This window comes from Dendropsophus ebraccatus, chromosome 15, assembly GCF_027789765.1.
Source record: "Dendropsophus ebraccatus isolate aDenEbr1 chromosome 15, aDenEbr1.pat, whole genome shotgun sequence".
NCBI classification, from domain to species: Eukaryota; Metazoa; Chordata; class Amphibia; order Anura; family Hylidae; genus Dendropsophus; species Dendropsophus ebraccatus.
Genome location: NC_091468.1, coordinates 68,249,983 through 68,274,869, shown reverse-complemented (window position 1 = coordinate 68,274,869; position 24,887 = coordinate 68,249,983). Strand labels below are relative to the sequence as shown.

The following is a 24,887-nucleotide window of genomic DNA, read 5'->3' as shown; positions in this document are numbered from 1 at the left end:
ATATTACCGTCTTTCCCCAGGAGTATTTCCAAGGATTGGAGTCACATATGATTCTTACAGAAACGCTTTTTAGGAAAATCAGCAGCTATTCCTCCCCCAGAGAGGCTCAGCACCACTCTGACCTGATGGCAAAGGCGTCTGCTGTACTAAAACAATCTCACAAGAGAGGCGTAGAGCTGGAGTATATTCTAGAGGTGAGAGCGTTTGTGTGATATGTTTTACTTTATGTTGTATTTCTTCAGACTTTTATATTGGGTACAGTTGTGAATAGATACTCTCATATTATCAGGCTACAGTATAAGATGTGTCCACCCTTACCCTTTATTAAGATAAATTGAAAGTATCCAACCCGCTGATATGTCTTTATACTGCGCACAGAGCTGAGGATGAAGTGAAGTTTCTTTTCTTCATTCTTGGCACCGTTTCCATTATATTGTTATATTATTCCAAATGTTAATCAGGCATTTTGGTGCACTAGGGGAGGGGTTACTAATCTGACCCACCCCCTGGCCGCTCTGCTGATATTCATTAGAAGAGGTACGCCACCAGTGCACCAAAATGTCTAAATAGTGTAGAGATTAATCTGCCAATATCACTAAAATGGCAACGAGGGTGAAGGTAAAAATCTTAGAGACATATCAGCAGGCTAAATATGTAAATATAAACATAGGTAAATAATTAACCTATGAAATCTGAATTACTACGGTGCCCGGAAGAGTTTGGGGGGGGGGGGGGCAGGACATAATAAAGAAGTCATACTTACACACCCCCATGATGCAGTGCCACCACTCATGGACCCCCACCGGCCTTTTGTAGTTCCCAGTCCTGTGCCGCCACGACCTGGCACAAAACTGCCCGCTCAGCCAGTCAGTGGTGGAGGCAGGACATCTCTGCCAGTACTTGCCACCTGGTCATGACGATACAGGAAACTGGGAGAGACTGGAGGCTGAGGTTGAGCTGGTGATGCTGCACTATGGGGTTCTGGGTGGGTAAGTATTACTTCTTTATTATAATTTTTAATTTTCCCCAGAGTTCTCCTTAAGGGTACGTTCACACTTACCGCATCCGCAGCTGATTTCATTTAATTAACTGAACACAGCATCAAATCTGCACCATCAAATCTGCTGCGGATCCTGTAGGTGTGAACTAACCCTAAAGGTCACTATGCTCAAGGTCACATTAAAAGGACTTACCGTACTTCCTGAATGATATAGCATTATATTTCTCTATGTACTTAATACACTTTAGGCACTTGTCTATTATTGTGCTTCCTACTTACTGGGGAAAAAATATTTGCACCAAAGAAAACTTTTTGATAATCACCATCGCAAGGATGTGGATACCAGGGTGTTATTTCATCTTCATGTGAAAGTCAGACAGGCTGGTTGCTAGTGATGCCCTGCTTGGTTGCATTGGCAGGCCTCTCCTTCAATGCCCAGTATGAATGAAATACTGGTGGAAACCGTACAACTAGTACATCCAGCCACTTGTGCGCTCTAATTCTCCACACACTAAGGCTGTGTTCAGGCATTGATAACGAGAAAGGGCTGCAAATAATGATTTGTGGCCGTTGTAATCAGAAGATGGCCGTCTAAAAAACGGCTGTCATTTTCAGATTGTGTGAACGTAACCTAGTGTGAACGTAGTCCACAAAAGCCAGTTGGGTTTTGTTATAATGTAAGCTATATTCACAATTTATTCAACTGGAATCTCTGTAGATGTGGATGCTCCTTGATGAGAAGTTTCTGGAACTGAGCAGACATCTGGAATCACTTGAAAGTAACCTACCTGTCGTGAGTCTGGTGGAAGAATCTGAAGAAAGACTAACAGAAAGAATTGAAATGTATCAGGTAATTACACAGAGATGTGGTCATCTTTGGTGCTGGTATAGACGGCAGACTTGCTGCATGTAAACCTTCATTACTTATAAGGCTAGGTTCACACTGCATTTTTTGCAATCTGTTTTTGCAATCCGTTTTTTGAAAAAAGCAGATGGATTTGTGTGCATTGGTTTTGATCCATTTTTCCATTGACTTCCATTATAAAAAAGAAAAACGGATCGAAACGGAAGTGTTGACACTACTTTTGTGTCCGTTAAAAAAACGGATCCGTTTTGATGGGGTTTTTTTTTATAATGGAAGTCCATGGAAAAACGGATGCACATAAACGCATTCGTTTTTTTTTCATCCGTATTTTGCAAAAAAAAAAAAAAAAAAAATGGATTGCAAAAACGCAGTGTGAACCCAGCCTAATTTTAATGGAGATTGAGGAGAAGTCCACTTTTCGCCTGATCTAGTTAAAAGAAAACTAATAGCAGATTCATTCATACAGACCTGCCGTTATGTACCTGTGTGGCGCCGTTTTCGAGTATTTTGCTCCAAAGGATATATGTAATGAGTTCACAGTTCCACTGCCCGCCCTCTCCTCCTATTCTGAATGCATAAGGGGTCTTGTCTCCCTGCTCAGATGAGATCTTGCGCATGCTCAGGAATAGCGCCCGGTGACATATAGGCGCTGTCACTGCTCATGCACAAGATCTCATCTGAGCAGGGATACAAGACCACTTATGCATTCAGAGTAGGAGGGGACTTAGGCAGCGGGCGTAGTTGTGCACTGGGGGGCTGGGGAGCGCCCCCCCAAATGCACCAAACAGGCAAAATTACATGTATCATTTGGGGCAAAATACTGAAAAAACTGTATATTAGAAGCTGAAAGCAGAGGCTGTAATGATACAGGTACATTACAGCTAGGGACGTAACTAGATTGCTGGTCCCCATAGCAAACTTTTGATGGAGTCCCCACCCTTCCCGACTGACCACTGAGCTGTAGTCATAACTGCGTCACTGCAAGCGCTTGTCAGGAGTGCTTTCAGTTAAAGGGACGTTTGCAGATCCGGGAAGGCCCGCTTAGCCACCGCGTGCTGCAAATGATGACATCTCAGGGGCCCCAAGGTATTGCAGACAGCTGTGGCGGGCCCCATAGCAGCTGCTATGGCTGCTACAGTTGTAGTCTTGCACCTGATTACAGCAGGTTCATTTAGACAAACCTGCTGTTAGTTTCCCTTTAAGTATGTACAGTACCATCGCAATTGAACTGAAGTCTACGCTTTATGTGTGACTGTGTCCATGGGTATTTTTTATATCGGGTTATATATAAAAGCTACAAAATGTCATTGATATAAATAGACCTGTAAACCTCTTAGATGTGCTGTGGGATGGCAGCTTCATTATCTATGGATTTGTTGTTAGTAATAAGTCGTCTTTTTGTCCTTCCATTTCCCTCCAGTGCTTTAGATCAAGTTTAGCAGAACACCAGCCAAAACTTTACCAGGTTTTGGAAGATGGAAAAAGGCTTCTGATGTCAGTCAATTGCCCAGAACTGGAAGCCTTGCTGAGTCAGCTGGGTGAGCAGTGGCTGAGCAACACCGGCAGAGTGTCCAAAGAACTCAACCGATTGGAGAGCATCCTCAAGCACTGGACAAGGTAGTTACACATGAGAGCACTGGTTATTTAGCTTCTATCTAATAGATAAGATGGTCTTGGCTTGGTTTAAGGTGATTGAACCGTCCCAAAAACTTTTTTTTTTTAAGTAACAATTAATGTGCCATTACTACTTCTAAATTGTAAATAGTTCCTCTAATACTGTCTGTATTTTAAGATTAATTTTCCTAAAGGGGAACTATCAGCAGGTTAGACAAATCTAACCTGCTGATATCCCCCTTGTGGGCACGGAGTGGTGAGGTGGAAGCTATATGTGTTACCTTCATCTTTGGCACTTTTCCTGTCTTTTTTTTTTTTTTTTTTTCTCTGCCCGAATCACTGGGAGTAGTGGGGCTACTGCCCCTGAACACCGATCCTGCCCGTCCCCTCCATTAATAATCATTTAAGGGGGTTGACCGTCCGAGACCATAGTCCTGCCCCCCATGTGACAATCCCCCTACTCCCAATGATTATCAATGGAGGGGGGCGGGCAGGAGCGGTGCTGGGGGTGGTGCTTATCAGGCAGAGGATTTCAGGAAAAAAAAACAGCACGGAATGGTGCCCCATGGACATGTTTTTTATTTTATTTATTTTTTGCGTACTAAGGAGTGTGTGAATAGCTCAATAGAAATCAATGGGCAGTAACTTAGGTACCCACTTGCGTATCAGCAATTGCAGAACGTGTTAAGGCCTTAAAGTCAATAGAACGTCCATTAGGATAGTTAGTAGACCTCTTCAAGCTGAAAGTGGGAGGGAAACATGGCACGGCTTAGAGAAGAGGCTTCATCTAGAAGCAGGGGGATCCCTGCACACTCACAGTCGCTCCATTGCTTTATATTAAAAGGAAAAGAAAAACAGCTTCTTAATATATTGCCTTATATTCCAGATACAAAAATGAGTCGGCCGAGCTTCTTCACTGGTTGCGTTCTGCAATGGATAGGCTGGACTTTTGGACTGAACAGTCTGTCACCGTGCCTCAAGAACTGGAGACGGTCCGGGATCACCTCAATGCTTTCCTGGTGTGTATGCCACATAATCTTGTCGTTATACTTTCTGGCTGACATCCTGAAATTGCTTTTTGCATAGTAGTTATTGACAGTGGAAGATTCATTATCGTGTGGGTTAGAGCTTTTTTATAGTTCAAAATATTTAGTATGGTAAGTATTGTTATGTAGTTAAAGAAGTAGTTCATAAGTAAAAAATCTTAAAAGTGACACCGTCGCCCCCTTTTTGCATTCTGACGACTTTACACAGGTGTAATGAGCAAATTTAGCAGTTTTCATACCTTATTTTATATCATACGTCATGCTGCTTGTTCACGTAAAAAGTGATCTTTTAAGTGTAGATTGTGCTAAGCCACTTAGCCCCACCCACAGCGCCACTGTTGGTCCCGCCCCTCCATGACGTCATCACACAGGCCCCACCCCCTCAAAGGCCATTGGTATGGGCCGACCTAGAGGGGGTGGGGCCTAGACCTTTAGGCCTATGTTCCTATGACATCATGAAGGGGCAGGGCCAGCAGTGGCACTGTAGGCGGGGCCAAGTGGCGCTACTGCCGTGAAGCCTCGTCCACAGCAGTTGATAAAAGATGTCTTTTTAATTGAACAAGCAGCATGACGTATGGTATAAAATAAGGTATGAAAACTGCTAAATTTACCTTTTACACCTGTGTAGAGAAGTCAGAATGCAAAAAGGGGGAGACAGTGTCACTTTAAATCAGCTGGTGCCAGAGATTTGTGATTTACTGCTATTAAAAAATCAGTTCTCAAGTCTTCCAGTACTTATCAGCTGCTGTATGTCCTGCAGGAAGTGGTGTATTCTTTCTAGCCTAAAGAGCAAAAGGGTCAAAGAAGAGCCCACAAACCTTTCCCAGACTCCAGGGCGTTATTTTGTGAACTATACGAGTATACACAAGATAGGATTCACACTACTTCTATCCATGATTCATGCCATCTTTCCCTACACTGATTTATAGTATTCATATATCTATACACTTTGTCATTAACGCTAACTTGATTATCAGACAATAATATATAGGGTAAGCTCCCGCCTGGCCTAGGGGACGTCCACGCCAGGCGGTCTTTCATAGCTGTAGGCAGGGATATAATAGGGCTGATTCACCAATAAGCTTTATTTTCTACAATATCAATTGATATAAGCGTGCTTGTTACGCATACTATTGTCCATTCTGTTTATGAGGATTTTTTATGTGACCTAATAAAAGCTAAATTTTACTTTTAACTTGTCAATATGTCAACCACGCTGCCACCCAATTACTATTTTTTTACTCTGACCAGCCCAAAACAATGGTGACATATACTTGATCGGTATACATTGACCACTCCTGTTCACCGTTGTTTTTGTACAGTCTAAAGAGCAGGAAAGGTTTTCTATGGGTATTTGCTGCTGCTCTGGACAGTTTCTGTCATGGACAGAGGTGGCAGCAGAGAGCACTGTGTCAGACTGGAGAGAATACACCACTTCCTGCAGGACATACAGCAGCTGATAAGTACTGGAAGACTGAGAGATTTTATAGTATAAGTAAATTACAAATCTCTGGCACTTGCTGGGACCAGTTGATTTGAAATATTTTCTGGGTTAACTATCCCTAAGGTTGAAAAAAAAACCAAGAGTCCAAAGTTCAACCACAGAAACCCCACTGTGTTGATGCCATTAGCCCCATCCCAGGAAGAAAAAAAATCCTTCCCGACTCCAATGGCAATCAAAATAATCCCTGGATCAGCGTCCTCTCACCATAACAGATCATCTAGTGCCCATAAATTTGTAATATTATATTTATAGGGAAAAGCATCCAGGCCTCCCTTGTGTAGTGAATCAGCCATGACAGCATCATGTGGCAGAGAGTTACATAGTCTCACTGCTCTTACAGTAAAGAATATAGAGAGCTCCATAGTCTCACTGCTCTTACAGTAAAGAATATAGAGAGCTCCATAGTCTCACTGCTCTTACAGTAAAGAATATAGAGAGCTCCATAGTCTCACTGCTCTTACAGTAAAGAATTTAGAGAGTTCCTTAGTCTCGCTGCTCTTACAGTAAAGAATATAGAGAGCTCCATAGTCTCACTGCTCTTACATTAAAGAATTTAGAGATTTACATAGTCTCACTGCTCTTACAGTAAAGAATATAGAGAGTTCTATAGTCTCACTGCTCTTACAGTAAAGAATCTGCATCTGTGCTGGTGGTGAAAACTGTGAAGTAAACTTACTGCATGTCACATTAAATATATATAATGTCTCATACTTTAATGACAGGAATTCTCTAAGGAAGTTGATGCCAAATCGTCACTGAAATCATCGGTTTTGAGCACTGGAAACCAGTTGCTTCGGCTGAAGAAAGTGGATACAGCGTCGCTTCGATCAGAACTCGCACAGATAGATAACCAATGGACAGAGCTCCTCACACACATCCCAGTAGTACAAGAGAAGCTTCATCAGGTAAGAGGAGACTATTGCGGAAAAAAAATATTGCAGATATGGGTAATTTTCATGTACATGATCATCTGTTCACCAAATCCAACATTCAGACACCCCCATTTCCTTAGGCAGGTTTCACACTGGCTAAACGTTTTGCAAAAATGTCAAAACCGCTGCAGCCAGATGTTAGCTGTGAGTCAATGGAATTTTATGAAATACAATGCTTAGGCTGGGTTCACACTGCGTTCTTGCAGTCCGTTAAACGGATCCGGTTTTAAGTGGTTACATTTAACGTACACAAAAACGTGGTCACCATATTTTTATGTACACTAAAAAAAAAACATCCATTTTTTTTATGATGGAGGTCAATAATACATTTTTTTAGCCATTTTTTGGTGGCGTTTCTCTCCCATAGTGTTTAAATGAATTTCTTCTGTTCATCTCCAAAATGTCAAAGGCAAAAAAAGCCATTTACACCTAAAGTCAAAAACACCAAGTTAATCTTTGGCTGTTGTTCTGGAGACCAAAAAAAACACAAAAAAAGCTGTGTTAAGCCGCCCTTAGGCTATGTTCACACAGTGTAATGAATTTGGACACCTAGGGCTGTAGTGGTCAATGAAAATAATGGCCGTAGGTTTCCGAATTTAGTTGATTTCTGTTGATTTCAGTAGAACAACGGCCGTTCCATAAATATAAGAACATAAAAAGATTCAAAATGCAGATATAGAATCAGCGCTTTATACTCTACTGATGTATAATCTTCTGATAACTTAAGTTTAGTGGGTGTTTTGGAGGTGACAGAGTCCCTTTAAATCTCCCAGGGCTTTATATCCTGGCTATACTCGCAGACAGAGATGAGCAAACCTCGAGCATACTCTGTTTGTCCAAACCCGAGCGTGTGTCATGTGATTACTGATGGCTGAAGAAGTTGGATGCAGCCCTAGGGAATCCTGGAAAACAATTATACAGCCTATGTTCTGTGTCTGTGTCCATGTCTTCCAGGACTCCCTAGTGCCAAAACCAACTTCATTACCCACCGGTAATCAAACCAATCGTGCTGAGGTTGGCTGAGGGAGGAGGTGGCTGAACATAACAACAGACTCCTACATCCCCAGCTCTAGTGTTGGGGTCTGCTGTCCCCTGCTCCTGTTCCTGGTTCCCCAGCCGCTTTTTGGTTAATGTGGTGTCAGGCGTGCTCAGCCAGTCAGCAGCCATAGCGGGGTCCGGCCTCGGCCGCTAACTGTAGCAGACGATTGATTAAAGCAAAGGGCTGCATGAAGGATCTAGTGATTTGTTAATGCAGCCCTGGCTGTGTAATGGGTTCCGGAAATCACACTGATCTGCACTTTCTTACAAGGCGGTCTGGGCCGTGTATTATGGTCTCCTCTGTATTACTGTGATGTGGATCAGGACTGACTTTTTATTTTGATTGTCAGCTGCAAATGGACAAGCTCCCTTCACGGCATGCTATCACCGAGGTCATGACTTGGATCTCCCTGATGGAAAATGTTATCAAAGAGGATGAAGAGAATATCCGCAATGTTGTGGGCTGTGAAGCCATCCATGAGTATCTTCTGAAATACAAGGTGATGACTGGGAAAAGTTGTGTATTGTCCAAAGCACTGTAATTATGGTGTCTCTTTTCTGTTGTAATAATCGGTTCTGGAAGGCTGTTCCACAACAGAGCAGTTTGGGAACCGAGCTGTGTTTTCCCATAGGGAACAAGTATAATGTGTTCAACTGTTTTTTTTAAATTCCATGGGAGCAGAACGCCCGGCCCACAGAGTGTAGAGACTAGCAGTAAGTAGTGGTGCATCTTCCACCACTGCTTACTGTAAAGGAGCGGGGATTCCCCTCAATTTGACTGGAATCCCTGCTCCTTTTACAGTGTGTTTCCCATAGTGGAGGCAAAGAGGGAGGCAGGATCGGGGGGCTGGTTTAATTTGCTGCACCGCCGTTGCATCTCCACGATGTAGAGAATGGCTTCTTCAGGCTACCCTAGCTGCCAGAACCCATCTCCAGCCTGCTGGCGCCGGTGCTCCAGCGCCGATGGCCTGGAAAAGGGTCCAGGGAGCTGGGGAACGCTGGAGGAGCTGATCACTGCAGTGAGGAGAAGCAAGGGTAGGGAAGTAAGGTAAACCAGCCCCCGCTCCTGCCTCCGCTGCAGGGAACACCTGTTTAGATCAGGGATTCTCCTCATTATGACAAAATCTCTACTCCTACAACCTTGGTGTTACCTGACACCCCAATAACTGCAAGCTGACAGCTATCTCAGTGATTTTGTTCGGATACCGAAGTGTTCGAATACTGAGATATTACTGTATTAGTAATTATATAGATATGCCTGACATACAGAATTTAACATTTAAAACCGTAAAATCTATTGAGATTTTTGACGCCATCTGAGAAAAACTATTTGGTTAAACCCCATTCTCTAGTATCCCACCATGTCTCAACACCAAGTAGTTTTAAAATCATCTTGTTTTAGCTATTCACTTGTATTTTTTTTTTCTTTTAGGGGTTCAAGATCGACATAAACTGCAAGCAGCTGACGGTGGATTTTGTGAACCAGTCTGTGCTCCAAATCAGCAGCCAGGATGTGGAAAGTAAAAGAAGCGACAAAACCGATTTTGCCGAAAAGCTGGGCACTATGAACAGGAGATGGCAGATCCTGCAAGGGTTAATAACCGAAAAGGTAGGCACTTCACATCTTCATGGCCGTTCTTGTCCCAGAAAAATGTGTTGCATTAAAGTCAATGCAAACAATGACGGTTGTTCATACAGTGTATTAAAGAACGGCCGTGGAAATAATTCACATGTCATTTGTGCATTGAAATTAATGCAAATTTCACTACAACAACGACCGTTGTTTTTGAATGCTGAACAATGGCCGTTGTTTATGCAGTGTGTGAACACAGCCCGAAAGTGACAGGCACTTTTTAACTCCTTTTAATATTAGTAATGGACAGCTATTTTTATCTTTACTTTTAAGCTGCTAATTTTATTTATTTTATTTTTTTATAGATCCAAATGCTGGAGCAACTATTAGAGTCATGGACGGAATTCAAGAACAATGTGCAGAGTCTGAAATCCTGGTATGAGAAGCAAGAAAAGAAGTTAAAGAAGCAACAAAGTATTGGTGATCAGGTGTCCGTCCAGAACAGCCTAAAGGAATGCCAGGTAACTCATCCATGGTACCCTGGGGACCTTCTAGGTGTATGTTGTCATCAGATTGGGACTGAGCATGTATAAACAGCAGAGCGGACTGTTCTATTTCCATGGAAGTGAATGGGACTTACCAAGTCAGCATAAGACTGGCTTCACACTGCGTTTTTGCTGTCCATTTAATGGAAAAAACAGATTCATTTATGTGCATTCGTTTTGATCCGTTTTGTTAATTGACTTCCAATGTGAAAAAAAAAAAAAAAAGAGGATCAAAACGCATCCATTTATTAAGCGTACACAAAAATGTGGTCAACCACGTTTTGTGTCCACTAAAAAAAATTTTTTTTTTTAAATGAGTCAATAGAAAAACACAAATGCAGCCTTTTTTTTTTTTTTTTTCTTCTATTTTTTCCCCCCGATTAAACTGATTCGGTAAACAGACGGCAAAAACGCAGTGTGAACCCAACCTAAGGGTCCTTTTAGGCTGGGGTCACACTGTGTTTTTGCAGTCTGTTTAATGCATCGTGGCACTCCGGTTCCCGGTCACTTCCTGGTGTCTGACGCGGGCCCGAGACGATACGTCTCAGGTCTGCTCAGCCAGTCCGAGGCGGGATCTGAGCGGACTTGAAACGGATCCCGCCTCCATCACTGACTGGCTGAGCGGACCTGAGACGTCACGTCACCATGTAGCGTCAGGCACCATGAAGCAACGGGGCACCGGAGCACCGCGATGCGAGACCCACCGCTGGAACCAGGGAGGTGAGTGGACGTCTTTTCCCTCAGCCACCTCCTCCCCGATCCCAGCAAAAAAGTGCACCCCCCCCCCGCTGGAGTACCCCTTTAATCGTTCGCTGTAATTCCGCATATGTTCACTAATCGTTGAGTGTTATGCCTCGTTTACACAAAACGATTATCGTTCGAATTTTTCGTGATAACCGATTGCATTTAAGCGATAATCGGCTCATGTAAACACAGCGAACGATCAAGCGTCGAGCGAGAAATCGTTCATTGTGATCTTTCAACATGTTCTCAAATCATCGTTGGTTGTTCGCTAAAAATTTGGAAATCGTTTTGTGTACACAGTCTTTTACCGATTCACCCTGTGTGTGTGTGTGTGTGTGTGTGTGAGAGGCTTAAGCAATCTTAAAACGATCGCAATAACGATTTTTCCAAACGATATATCGTTTCATCTTAACGCTGATCGTTATAAAAAACACATAGTTACTTCAAAATCGTTAATCGTTCGATTAGGCGATTATCGCTCTGTGTAAACGCAGCATTATTCCACATCGTTCCTTCATTTCCTGGGATCAGAGTAACGAACGACTATTGTTGTGTAATATGGTGAACGGTCTCATTTGCGGTCATTTATGATTTATCGTTAAAAAAACGCTTCTTCCAATAGGACCCTAATCCTGGTCACCTCTAGCTGCCACATTCTGAGCCATGATGAGCATAGCCTAGAATTACGTAATACCAAGAAAAAAAATATTTATATTACCCTTATATAGTATCATTTAGAGTGTCCATGCCATTGTGCTTCTATAGATAATCGACTGACTCCTCTGGGATCTGTAATAGTACGATGTGTCCCTATGGATTTATCAGCATTGACCAGAAGATGTCCCCATAGGACTGATGTATGGAGGTAGACTGGTAATACAAAGTCTATCCCAAATGAAACCTTTACCAAATCTTTTCTTCACTGAAACATTATATTACCTGAACAGAAATAAATGTCAAATCTTGGACAATTTATAAAGTACATTGGCTTCCCTGGGGAGGTGAGAGAATGATGGAACAGAATACAATGATTACAGCAGAGGATACTAATACTAATGATACTAATCCATACTCTGAGTGTGGCTAATACCCTCCCATAAACCAGGAATATGGACCATGCGACCCCTCAGCTGTTACAAAACAACAACTCCCATCATGCTAGGTCCTAAAAAGAACTTTTCTGCTCCAAAACATCATTTTCCAGGTGAGAGGTAAGGAATCTTGGCTTTCCAGCTGTTGCAAAGCTACAACTCCCATCATGCATGGACAGCCAAAGCTAAAGCTTTGGCTGTCCAGGCATGATGGGAGTTGTAGTTTTCCAACAGCTGGATAGCCAAGCTTCCCCATCCCTGTTCCAGGCCCCATATACATATTCATGTCTCATGGTTATTTTTCAGGAACTGGAAGAAGCCGTCAAGGCCAAAGAAAATGATTTGGAGAAGTTGGGACAGACGGGAATTTCCTTAATCCAGAATAAGAAGGAGAGGGCCTCTGCTGTAGTTATGGACACCCTCAGCGAACTAAACCAATCTTGGGCAAATCTGGACTGTAAGGTCGGTGTTCTTATTCTAATACGTGTAAATATTCCCGGAATACCAGCCATGTAGTGCGTGCAAGTCACAACACACTGACTGAACAGAGATTGGGGGCTTGTAAGCCTCCATGTTGTAGACCACCACAGTTTACTTTTATCCAACATGACATGGCACTTATACGCCAGAAAGGACCAGGATGCGGCTTCTAACCCCCTGGATGCTGCAGTCATAATTGATAACAGATCCCTGCATTGATGAGACATACGTGAAGAGTGAAGACTCTGCGCTGACAAAAAAGAAAGGCATCGCCCGCAGTGATCAAACACATTTTAGAGTTTTCATCCCAAAATTTTTTATTGCAAATCAACTTGTGCTAGAAAGTGGCAGAGATTTGTAATTTACTTCTATTAAAAAGTCTTCAGTCTTCCAGTACTTATCAGCTACTGTATGTCCTGCAGGAAGTGGTGTATTGTTTCCAGTCTGGAGAGCAGGAGAGGTTTTCTATGGGAAAATCTATGGGGATTTGCTGTCGCTCTGGACACTTCCTGACATGGACAGAGGTGGCAGCAGAGAGCACTGTGTCAGACTGGAAAGAATACACCACTTCCTGCAGGACTTACAGCAGCTGATAAGTACTGGAACACTTGACATTTTTTAATAGAAGTAAATTACAAATCTATTATTCCTTCTGACACCAGTGTATCTGAACATTTTTTTTCTGGAGTACCCCTTTAAATGCTGTAGTCACTATTGACCATGGCATATAAGCAGTTTAGTGCCAAGATCTGGCTGTATACAACAAGTGTTTCTGTCGGGCATAGCATAGGCTCAGGTGCTGTGCCCCATGCCAACCAATGGGCGTGTATAGTTATGTCCATTCAGGGGATTATATACATAAATGCATTCAGGGGTATATAATATATATATATATATATATATATATATATATATATATATATATATATATATATATTATATATGGCACAGCAAGTGCCTCCCATCATCTCTCTATGTAACAGAGAATTTTGAAGCCTAGAAATATGGTAAAACCCTCCGAATATTTACACTGTTATCAGAATAGATGGACCAATCACAGTGATTGCTGGGCGGGACTGAAGCTTACCGGTCCCAGGTCAGCTACTAGGACATGTGCACTAACAGTTTAACTGAATCAGGTACATGGGGATGCAGGAAGGGGTTAAAGCTGCGGTCTGACTCAATGCTACCATTTCTTTTCCACATTCCCTTTAATAATAAGGATATATATAGATATATATAATATATATAAAATATAATTTCACTTGTGAGGTAGCTAACATATTGGCATCTTCCATTTTTGACTTGGGTAAATGTTTATTGAACATTGTGTAGATACAAGTATGGGTATTTTCAAGTTACATCTCCCCTAAGGCTATGTTCACACTACGTAAAAGTACGGCAGTTGTTGCCGATGGCAACAACGGCCGTACTTTTGGCGCGGTTGAACAATGCCTTACTTTCAATGGGATCTCGGCTGGAGCGTATACACATCGTATACGCTCCGTCCGGGATCCCGTACGGGGCCACAAATAACTGACATGTCAGTTTTCTTCAGCTGCAATTCAATGAATTGCGACCGTAGGAAACCCTGTCAGTGCACACTATGAAGCGAGCGGCTCCATCCGCTCGCTCCATAGTAAGCAGGGGGAAGCTCTGATGCGGGCGCGCGCTGAAACGCCTCATTAGAGCTCTGCGGCCGGACAGGTCATCCAAGTACCGGCCGCGATGATCCGGGGGCAGAGACCGGCCGTTCCGTGACCCAGCTGGGGTCACGGAACGGCCGGTTGTTGATTTGCTGCTGCTCTGGACAGTTCCTGACATGAACAGAGGTGGCAGCAGAGAGCACGGTGTCAGACTGGAAAGAATACACCACTTCCTGCAGGACATACAGCAGCTGATAAGTACTGGAACACTTGAGATTTGTAGCAAACAACGTCTATCGTTCAGTGCATTGTGTGTTTGCATTGATTCAATGAATAACATTTTTACAACTGCCATTCTTTTCATAACATATGTGTTGTGTGAACACAGCCTTATTCTGTATACGTCTGCATCTCAATTTACTGTTAGTTACTCTTAGTTTACTGTTTTCTATACCTATTATACTGAATATTTATACTGAATACAATCATTTTGCAAAGACCAGAAATGAAGGCTGCTGCGTGTTGCAATGATGACCGCTTCCCTGTAGCCGCCTTCTCCGCACGGTTTTCTGTTGTCTCCCGTGTACCTGCTGGATCGCATTCAATCACTGTTATAAGACAAATTATTGCCAAGCAAATGCCTCAGAAGTACAATGTACTTTTTGGTCCAGTCACTTCTTTGTAGAGCGAGCAGCAGTGTAAATAACCAAGAACAGGGGGACTGGAGTCACAAAAGAGGATCGCTACTAAAAACCCAAAGCTTTTGTTCTTCCTTTCACCTGAAGCCGCGGACAAAGAAAGTAAAAAGCAGAAGAAAGTCACGTTTGTTTTATGTCTCTATTGTATTTCTTAGGTGTGTCAGCTGAAGATATTGTTACAGTCGGTACTTGATCAGTGGAGCATTTACAAGGAGGTTTATGAAGAGCTAAACAGCTATTTGATGGAAGCCAGGTATTCCCTGTCCCGCTTCCGCCTCTTGACAGGATCCATGGAAGCTGTGAAGGTTCAAGTAGACAACCTTCAGGTGAGACACCATCACAGTCACAGCTTCTAGGGAATCCCGTTTGCATTGTCTATGAGACAGACGTAATACAATGCAAAATCTATGATGGTGTTTTTTAGGTAGGTATGGTTGGTGCAGTACGGAGAGCGGGTTGTTATCTGGTAGAATTACACCTAGTGCCAAGTGAATTTGCTGAACTGTTCAGGTTTTCAATGCTCTCCGAACCCAAATACTCAGCATGTGATTCCCGGAGTCTGGACCATAGGCTTTATCCATGTTTTAATTCTCTGGAGAAAAACCAGACATGGTAGCACATCCATATACTTATACACTACTAACATCAGAAGCTAGTCACATTTTGATGAAAGTGCATAAGCCCGCACATCACGACAAGGTTCCTGACACGTTTTTCCTTAACTAAAAATGGTGCAACCCTAAAAGGCGACCACCACTGCAACGACAGCCCCGATGGGAGAGCGACCCAGTCATCTAGCATCCCCGATGCTGGCGGACATATCCCCCTGGGCTCCGGGCCACACCGCGCGCCACAGCAATGGTCACCAGTGAAACCATAACACTCAGCTAGGCGTAGACCCAATATATGTATACTAATTAAACCACCGGGGTGGGGGAGGAGTGCCAGACCAAAGCAAAAAAATGGAGGGGGCAGAATATATAAAAAATATTCTTTGGCGAAAAAACACATCCATATACCTATGACTGATCGCTCTGCCTCTCAGCACTATATACTACTAACATCAGCATCTAGTTACACGTATCAGGAACCTTGACGTGATGTGAGGGCTTATGCACTTTAATCAAAATGTGACCAACTCCTGATGTTAGTAGTGTATAGTGCTGAGAAGCAGAGAGATCACTCATAAATATATGGATGTGTCTCCAGAGACTTTATTCTATCCATGTTTTCCTGGCAGCTTCAGGGCAGCATCCATCTTCTCCAGATGCCCGGAGTCAAATGCAGAGCGTTCAGGATCGGAAAATGTTACCGAGTCTGAACAGTTCGGCAAGTCCGCTCAATATCAATCACAGACAATCTGACATTATAGCCATGTGCAAACAGCTCCATAGCCCTACCCCCACAATGACTTGTCTATATCTGTGTCCCCTTTGGATGGTAAGTACATCATTACTGCAGTTTTAGCCCAATCTTTTACATGTGTTTTCTGCTTCCATTATCTGAGCCGGCTTCATGTTGTGCATTAACAGAGTCTGCAGGAAGAGCTGGAGAAGCACGAGGCAGTTCTCAACAAGTTTGCTTCCGTCACCAACAAGCTCCTGAATGAATGTAATTCTTCTGTGGGAGAAACACTGGAGAGCACTCTAAGAGAGGTCACTACAAGGTAAAAGCAGAAGCTATATATATATCACATCCGAGCTCCTCATCGTCATCTTCTCTCAAAACACTTCAGCTCCTCTTTCCAAACATTACCGAAAGTCTGGATCAGTGTATGTGAACCACTTCAAATACAGATCACAAGCATGTCGGACCGACTAGCCGAAGACACTTAGGTGCTTTTGTCCACATTTTAACAAAATGTAACAAAATGCCTAATTCATCCGGCTTTTCTCTTGTGAAAAAATAGAAAAGTGGTGTTTTGTATAGTGATGAAAAACAAGAGCTGCTAGTCTATCGGTGGGTTTCAATGTCTTTCTGCATTAAAGGGGTTTTCTGATTAAAACTTACTCCCCTGTCCACAAGATAGGGGGCAAGTAAGAGATCCCGGGCGGAGGGGGAGGGGGGCTTGGGGGTAGTTTGACCGACCTCCGTGCCTTGCACCAATCTCTAGGTTGGCCTCTTGCTCCACTGCTAGAAATGGCCGAGTGCTGTACTCTGCTCTCTCCGGTGGCTCTATAGAGAATAAATAGAACCGCTGGTCACGTGCCGAACCCGCAGTCCTATTGAAAACAAAGGAGCCGGAGGTGCTATTACATGCGAGCAAGCAAGTGATCGCTAGATTGTCCGGGCAGCGGTCTGCTGCGCCGCTCCTATTCCACGGAACAACAGCAGCAGATTGTTGCTATATTAGTCGTTTGTCTTTCAACAGCAACAATCAGCTGACATCGTTCATGTCGGCTAATCGTTGTCTTCTGTTACACAAGACAATTATCGGCCAATAATTGTTTTGTGTAATAGGGCCTTAAGCCTAGTATGTTGCTCCTACCTTTTGCTCCACGTTGACGGGCATCACACATATGGCTTAAAAATTGTAAAAATGGTTAGTAATTATGTTACACACAGTAGCACTAAAGATTGGTTAAAGAAGTGCACTAATGCAGTCATACATATGGTTTTTTTTGTTTAATTCCTGACCACTTTCAAGTTCCCTTCTTGCGGCCAGAGGCTGGCGTGTATCGGTTAAGTACTTTTCACAGATGAGAGTATACTACTATGCACCCAGCATATTCATCCAAAACTGGGGGGAAAAATTGGGATTTTAACATGTCGGTTTTCATGCAATGTAACCAATGATTGATTCAGTACAGCATCAAATCCTGACAAGCTTCTTCATTAGGACAACTAACTATTATGCTTTGGGGAGAACTCCTCACCCTTTCCTCACTCTGTTCATCTTGTTTGAGAGATCTTTCATCTATTGTGTATAGCAATATAACTATTAATCACACACCCCCTGGACTCTTGACTGGGAGACCACCCCCCGGACTCTTGACTGGGAGACTATCCCCCGGACTCTTGACTGGGAGACTATCCCCCGGACTCTTGACTGGGAGACTATCCCCCGGACTCTTGACTGGGAGACCACCCCCCGGACTCTTGACTGGGAGACCACCCCCCGGACTCTTGACTGGGAAACCACCTCCCGGACTCTTGACTGGGAGACCACCTCCTGGACTCTTGACTGGGAGACCACCTCCTGGACTCTTGACTGGGAGACCACCTCCCGGACTCTTGACTGGGAGACCACCTCCCGGACTCTTGACTGGGGGGGGGGGGTGTAACAGCCTTGTTGTAAAGTACATTTTTCCTTGTAACATTGTAGTGTTCATTCGCAGACTCCCCTACACTGGTATTTTTTTAAGGGTATAAACCCCCACACCATATATGCAGCGTATTTACTGCTGCGATACGCAGCAAACTCGCAGCAGATTAGATCTAAATAACTGAACACAGCATCAAATCTGTACCAACAAATCTGCTGCGTATTTGTTGCATATCTGCTGCGTATACGGTGTGTTGGTTTATACCCTAACTGTAGAAATAACTGATTAATGGGTGTTTATATGTCTTTTAAGGTGGAATAGTTTATTAGAAGATATTGCAGAACAGCTGCACTCCAGCAAGACTCTACTCCAGCTGTGGCAAAAATACAAAGATTTCTGCATTCAGTGTACGAATAGCGTTCAGCTCCAAGAGGATCGCACCAATCAGTTACTTAAGGCGGCCACTAACAAGGACATAGGAGACGAAGAGATCGCTACGTGGATACAAGAATGCAATGTATGTATTCATACAAAATATATAAAGCTCACTATAAAGCTCCGTTCACACAGAGTAAAACTGGCGGAATCCCACCAGCCTCCTTGTCATAATCGCAGTCTATGGGAGGCTCATGGACATGTTCATTCTTATGCGCTTAGAGAGGAGGTACACGAGCCTCCCATAGACTGCCATTATGACACGGAGTCTGGCGGGATGGAATTCCACCAGTTTTACTTAGTTTGAACAGAGCCTTAGGGTAGTATTTCACGGCCGATGAAGGCTCAATAATAACTGTAAACGAGCGCCGATCTGATAGACCGGCGCTCGTTTACTGGGCCTATTACACGGCTTGATTATCGTTTAACAAGGGCTGCAGGGACATCATTACCGATGCAGCCCTTGCTTTTACTTTATACATTACCTGTCCAGGCTGCAGGGCTCCTCTTGCGGTCTTCTGCTCTTGGTCCCGCGCGCTCCAGCTCCAGAGCGACCTGTCTCCCAGCCAATCACTGGCCGCGGCGGTCCCAGCCTGTGATTGGCTGAGTGGCCTGTCAGCTCAGACAGGCCACTCTGAAGCTGGAGCGCATGGAACCCAGTGAGAAGAAGACCGCAAGAGGAGCCCTGCAGTCGGGATAGGTAATGTAAATTGTCAGTAGCCGGCTGCCCACCGCTATTACACGTAGCGATACGCGGTCGGCGCCCTACAATTATAGGTTCAAACCTATATCAACGATTAGCCGATGATCGTTGTCATCGGCTGATCGTTGTATTTATTACACAGAACGATCGGCCGATTCAGACGATTATCGTTCCGTGTAATAGTACCCTAAGATTGTATTTGTTGTTTGCAAGTGGTGGTAATATTACAGGGTACTAAGGCCGGGGTCACCCATAGTATAAATAATATACAATATGTAAACAGTTTGCACCATAATCTACAGTCCCATTTGGTGTGGTGAATGAAATTCATGCCTGAAATATGCAACCTGTGGCACGCGCTGCTGATTTAAAAAGAAAAAAATGTTTTCTGTCGAAAAAGGAATTTCCCATTGCCAAGATTTTGAGATCTGGCACTCTATAGGGGGCATTACTACCTATACATAATACATACCTATTCATTCAGCTTTTGATTGGCTTGAGAAGAGATGTGGAAGTCCTTTATGGTGTAAATATGCATGAATTAAAAAAAATATATATATGTATATACATACATACACACACATATAAAGTATCACTGTCACTTGGAAAAAAACTCCTACCGTTTCAGATATGTGAAAAGTTTTGATGGGTCAGGGTCTAGGTGTTCAGACCTCCACTGATCACTAGACAGAGGCACATGGCTGCCCCCTGCTCTACCTGGCTCATTGCAGTTACTATAGAACCCGGCTCTGTCTAGTGATTGGTTGGGGTCTCCAGACCCTGAAAGATCAAAACTTTTAGACATGTCTGTGACGTAAAAAGCAAGAAAATAGCCAGCGCTCCACTAACATGTGTTCACACTGTGCAGTTTGCACGCTGCTGTGGCTAACATACAGACAAAAAAAAATGCTGCCGCAACCTGAAAGTGTCAGGACTCGCTGCATATACTCCCTCCAGAGTACGCTCAATAAAAACATGTTCTACAAAAAAATATTTTTTTTGTCAGATTGACATGTCAAAAGTTTTTTTTAAAGTAACAGCAACAATTTAAGGCAATGTGGAACATTTCAGCCATTTTCTAGCCTTCATATCTAAGAGTCTTTTTGGAAAGTTAAAGCAGCATCTATGTTTGCTGAGATCAGAAGATTTCTTTTTTTCTTCTACTTTTCTTCTCTCATTCATGTATTTTGTATTCCATTCAGGTTCTTTTGAAAAACTTGGGTGCTGCTAAGAGTTCGCTGGCCGTCCTCCAGGAGACGGGAGAGCAGCTTAAACAACAGGTCGATTCGTCCGCTGCCGCAACCATCCTGTCCGATCACCTTTCCCTGAGTCAGCGTCTGTCCGTATTGGAGCAGGCGCTCCAACGCCAACAGGCCATCCTGCAGGTACACACTTTATTGAGAATGTACACACACGTGGATTCTTTATTTTTCTGGCCGTCATGTCCAAGGAGTTTTCAAGCGTCATGTCCACTTTGCTAGATGGAAGATAAGAAGTTCTTAATCCCCACTAGTAGAGAGCAGTGGCAAAGAGCATCTCTCACTTTGTAGAACCTGTACTAGATTACACAGACAACCCATTAATTTAAACATTTAGCCTAAATGGTTATATTAACATAGAGGTCAAGCACTTTTGCTGAATTAAAGGGGAATTCCTGTGAAAATCTTTTTCTTTCACATAAGCTGGTTTCAGAAAGTTATATAGATTTGTAATTTACTTCTATTTAAAAATCTCCAGTCTTCCAGTACTTATCAGCTGCTGCATGTCCTGCATGAAGTGTTTTCTTTTCAGTCTGACACAGTGCTCTCTGCTGCCACCTCTGTCCATGTCAGGAACTGTCTAGAGCAGGAGAGGTTTTCTGTGGGGATTTGCTGCTGCTCTGGACAGTTCCTGACATGGACAGAGGTGGCAGCAGAGAGCACTGTGTCAGACTTGAAAGAATACACCACTTCCTGCAGGACATACAGCAGCTGATAAGTACTGGAAGACTGGAGATTTTTAAATGGTGTTACATCTGAAACCAGTTGGTTTGAAAGAAAAAGATTTTTGCTGGAGTACCCCTTAAGGTTTACTTAATAAATTAAGAAATAATTAATTAATTAATTAAAAAATATATAATTTTTTTTTTGGAATGGCTTGTGCTGATTTTGTTGCAGGCGGGTGTCTTGGATTATGAAACATTTGTGAAGAGTCTTGTAGACCTTGAAATGTGGCTTATAGAAGCAAGAGATGTCCTGAATGGACAGGACCCGAACCGATCATCAGACCTCTCTACGATTCAAGAGCGGATGGAGGAACTGAAAGTAAGCGAGTTCTGGGATATGTGCACAGGAGAGCGGAAGGGAAAAAGAATGAAATGGGTCGCGGTTCTAACATATTTCTGTGTTGCAGAGGCAGATGTTAAAGTTTAGCAGCATGGCTCCAGACTTGGATCGCCTCAATGAGTTAGGATACCGACTGCCGCTCAATGATAAGGAAATTAAGCGCATGCAGTGTTTGAATAGAACTTGGACAATGGTCTCGTCACAGACTACCGAAAGGTTCAGGTAAGGTTAAGAATTATGTTTTCATAGATACATAGAAGGTTTAGTCTGCAATTTCTGATGAAGGGAATGTGTAAGCATTACATAACATTGTATTTTATAATAACTGGTGGGGCTGTAAAGAAATACTAAGAAAAGCTATACTTACCTACCCCCAGTCCCTCGCAGGTTCTGCTGCAATTAGCGTTTTCAGGCAAAAGACAGTGACAGAGGATCAGGTGTGAAGGGAATGGGTGGTGCAGTGGGATCTTTGATGGGCCGGGGGTAGGTAGTTTTAGGTTCTTTTCCTTCTCTGTACAGCTAAAGCTTTGGTTGTCCAGGCATGATGGGAATTGTAGTTTTTCTATAGCTGGAGAACCAATGTTCACAGCCTAACCCCTCTAATATATTGAAAGTCAGTGGGCAAGGAATATTTAGAAACTAGAGCTTGTAGAACATGAAATCCAAAGTTAGAATTGGTTAAAGCGTTCAAAATTGTATCACTTGTTGTTGGTGTTTTGTCTTGGGGTATGTTCACACCGTGGAATTTCAGGCAGAATCTGTGCTTCATTTTATGCGTATTCCGCTTGAAATATCGCCTGTAAAATATGCACAGAGCAATGTCCTTGTGTTCAATGGGATTTCCACCCTGTTGTTCACACAGCGGAATTAACGCGTGGAATGTTTCGCCGCGGATTCGCTTTCCGCCCAAACAATGGACATGTCAATTCTTTGGGCGAATTCCACTAGAGAAATCCCATAGAAGTCATCGTGGCTTTGAATTTCCGCTTTCCACGCCTATTTCCCCTGGGCTGAGGAGGAGGACATTTCAAGCAGAAAACTTTCCTCTTCAATCCTTGGCTTATTCCTCCGTGTGCACAGACCCTTAGGAAACGTCCAGTATGTTTTACGGACATGCAATAACCTCAATGCTTTTGTTTTGCAGTAAATTGCAGTCCTTCCTACTACATCATCAGACCTTTTTGGAAAAATGTGAAACTTGGATGGAGTTCTTGATCCAGACGGAGCAGAAGCTTGCAGTGGAGATCCCAGGAAACTACCAGAGTCTATTAGAGCAGCAGAGAGCCCATGAGGTAAGCCATAGAAGAGGACCCAATTATTATTATTTTTTCCACAAAATTTTATTGTAGTTTTCAGAATAAAATACAATAAAGTATTAACAAAAAGAGCATTAATAATGCAGAGCATCCAGATGAATCAAAGATATAAGCAGAATGAAAGCTTATAAGACTTTGTCAAATTAAGCACATATATGTATCATTATACATTACCGTTATAAAAGAAATATAACACGGAGTCCTCAATGCATGAAAGGAAACCATAATAATTCAACATAACAGATTATAAATGATGTGTATGACTTGTCGTGTGAAGTAAAGCCCCTATTACACGGGGCAGCAGCGAGCGGGTGAGTGCGGGGGGGCTGCCCGGGTGATCGCTAGATTGTCCGGGCAGCACATGGAGGATAGCGGTCTGCTGCCACCGCTCCTATTCCACAGAGCTACGGCAGCAGATCGCTGCTCTCCTGGTTGTTTGTCTTTCAACATGTTTGAAAGACAAATGACACAACGATCAGCCAACATGAACGATGTCGGCTGATCGTTGCCTTTTATTCCACGGGGCGATTATCGGCCAATATCGGACAAATACGGACGATAATCGTTCTGTGGAATAGGGCCTTTAGAAGTAATATCACCGTTACGCCATATAGAACAGCCCAATTATTCATCTACACTTCTCATTATATCACTTTTTCTAGTGTACATTTTTTGATTTTATATATATATATATATATATATATATATATATATATATATATATATATATATATATATATATATATATAGTGCTGGTGCACTAATACTCAATCGCATCTTTTCTTATAGCCATCAGTGTGTTTGTAGCTTATCAGGCCTCAGAGCACCCTTTATTTCACTAGAGATGAACGAACTTGCCGAAATTTCAGGTTCACATTAACCAGAAGAGATGGACATTTATATTGTGCTGCCTGGTGAAGGTGGATGCAGTCTGAGGACTGCCTGGAATACATGGATTCTATGGCGGCATCCACCTTCTGCAGGCAGCAGGATTCAAATGCTGATCGTTTGGGTTTGTGCGAAACTTTATGGAAAGTTCTTTTTTTGTTGAAAGTTTATCGATGTATAGAGAACGCTCATCTTTACCTAAGTCTCATCTCCTGCCTTCCTCTGGTAACGTGTGACAGTCCCTTGACAGGAGGTGCGCATTTCATGACATAGTGGTGCTATACGAAAAGACTGATGAAGAGCTCTAAAAGAAAGTTATACTTCCTGCCGCAAACGCATTTCGCAGTGAGCGACACTCTCTTTATATAGTGACAGGTCAGGCAACCACATGCCAAATCCTCCATCTCTCCATAACCAATGCTACTACTCTGCAAGGTCTTATCCGTGACAGCCATTAACTTGTACTTTTTCATTGTCAGCTATTTCAAGCCGAAATGTTCAGCCGCCAACAGATTTTGCATTCGATAATTGCCGATGGGCAAAGGCTTCTTGAGCAAGGACAAGTGGATGATAGGTACTGAATCATTGCAGATATATCGACTGTGATTAAGAGATCAGTTCTTTTTTTGGGGATTTTACGTAATTTTATGTGCCTTAAGTAAAATGATTAATATTACTACGTAGTGACCTCAAATTATCCTGATCTCCTCATCACGAGTAAGCCGATCTTCGTAGATGTCAGGACTCTCTCCCCACATTAAGCTAGCCCTGTCACCTTGTTCTCGTAGGGATGAGTTCAACCTCAAGCTAGCCTTGCTGAGTAACCAATGGCAGGGAGTGATCCGTCGGGCTCAACAAAGGAGAGGGATCATTGACAGCCAGATCCACCAATGGCAGCGCTACAGAGAGATGTCAGAAAAGCTGCGCAAATGGCTGGTGGAGATGTCCTATCAGCCAGTGAGCGGCCTGGGAAGCATCCCTATACCTCTCCAACAAGCCAGAAACCTTCTAGATGAAGTCCAGGTATACGTTCTTCTTTGTAAAATTAGTAGTCGTCTTTTATTACTATTACATAATGGGCAGTATGACTTTGTGTCCTTGATGGAAGTTTCCTTATATTTCCTTTCTTCAATACGCTCAGTGTCTTCACTCCATCAAACAGAAATAAAGGGGTTGTTC

General features: G+C 43.1%; 1 protein-coding gene across 2 annotated transcripts in view; it reads left to right on the top strand.

The window, feature by feature from the left end:
• The window catches only part of SYNE1 (spectrin repeat containing nuclear envelope protein 1), a 385,540-nt gene that overhangs the window by 320,567 nt on the left and 40,086 nt on the right, over nt 1–24,887 (top strand). For both annotated transcript variants that reach the window (XM_069955314.1, XM_069955312.1), the window contains 18 exons: nt 21–194; nt 1,719–1,850; nt 3,286–3,482; nt 4,366–4,498; nt 6,752–6,934; nt 8,350–8,499; nt 9,432–9,608; nt 9,938–10,093; nt 12,259–12,414; nt 14,932–15,102; nt 16,309–16,442; nt 18,355–18,559; nt 20,383–20,565; nt 21,337–21,483; nt 21,572–21,726; nt 22,649–22,796; nt 24,188–24,282; nt 24,497–24,731. In XM_069955314.1, the coding sequence (XP_069811415.1) occupies nt 21–194; nt 1,719–1,850; nt 3,286–3,482; nt 4,366–4,498; nt 6,752–6,934; nt 8,350–8,499; nt 9,432–9,608; nt 9,938–10,093; nt 12,259–12,414; nt 14,932–15,102; nt 16,309–16,442; nt 18,355–18,559; nt 20,383–20,565; nt 21,337–21,483; nt 21,572–21,726; nt 22,649–22,796; nt 24,188–24,282; nt 24,497–24,731 (2,931 nt within the window). The remainder of the gene's footprint in view (nt 1–20; nt 195–1,718; nt 1,851–3,285; nt 3,483–4,365; nt 4,499–6,751; nt 6,935–8,349; nt 8,500–9,431; nt 9,609–9,937; nt 10,094–12,258; nt 12,415–14,931; nt 15,103–16,308; nt 16,443–18,354; nt 18,560–20,382; nt 20,566–21,336; nt 21,484–21,571; nt 21,727–22,648; nt 22,797–24,187; nt 24,283–24,496; nt 24,732–24,887) is intronic.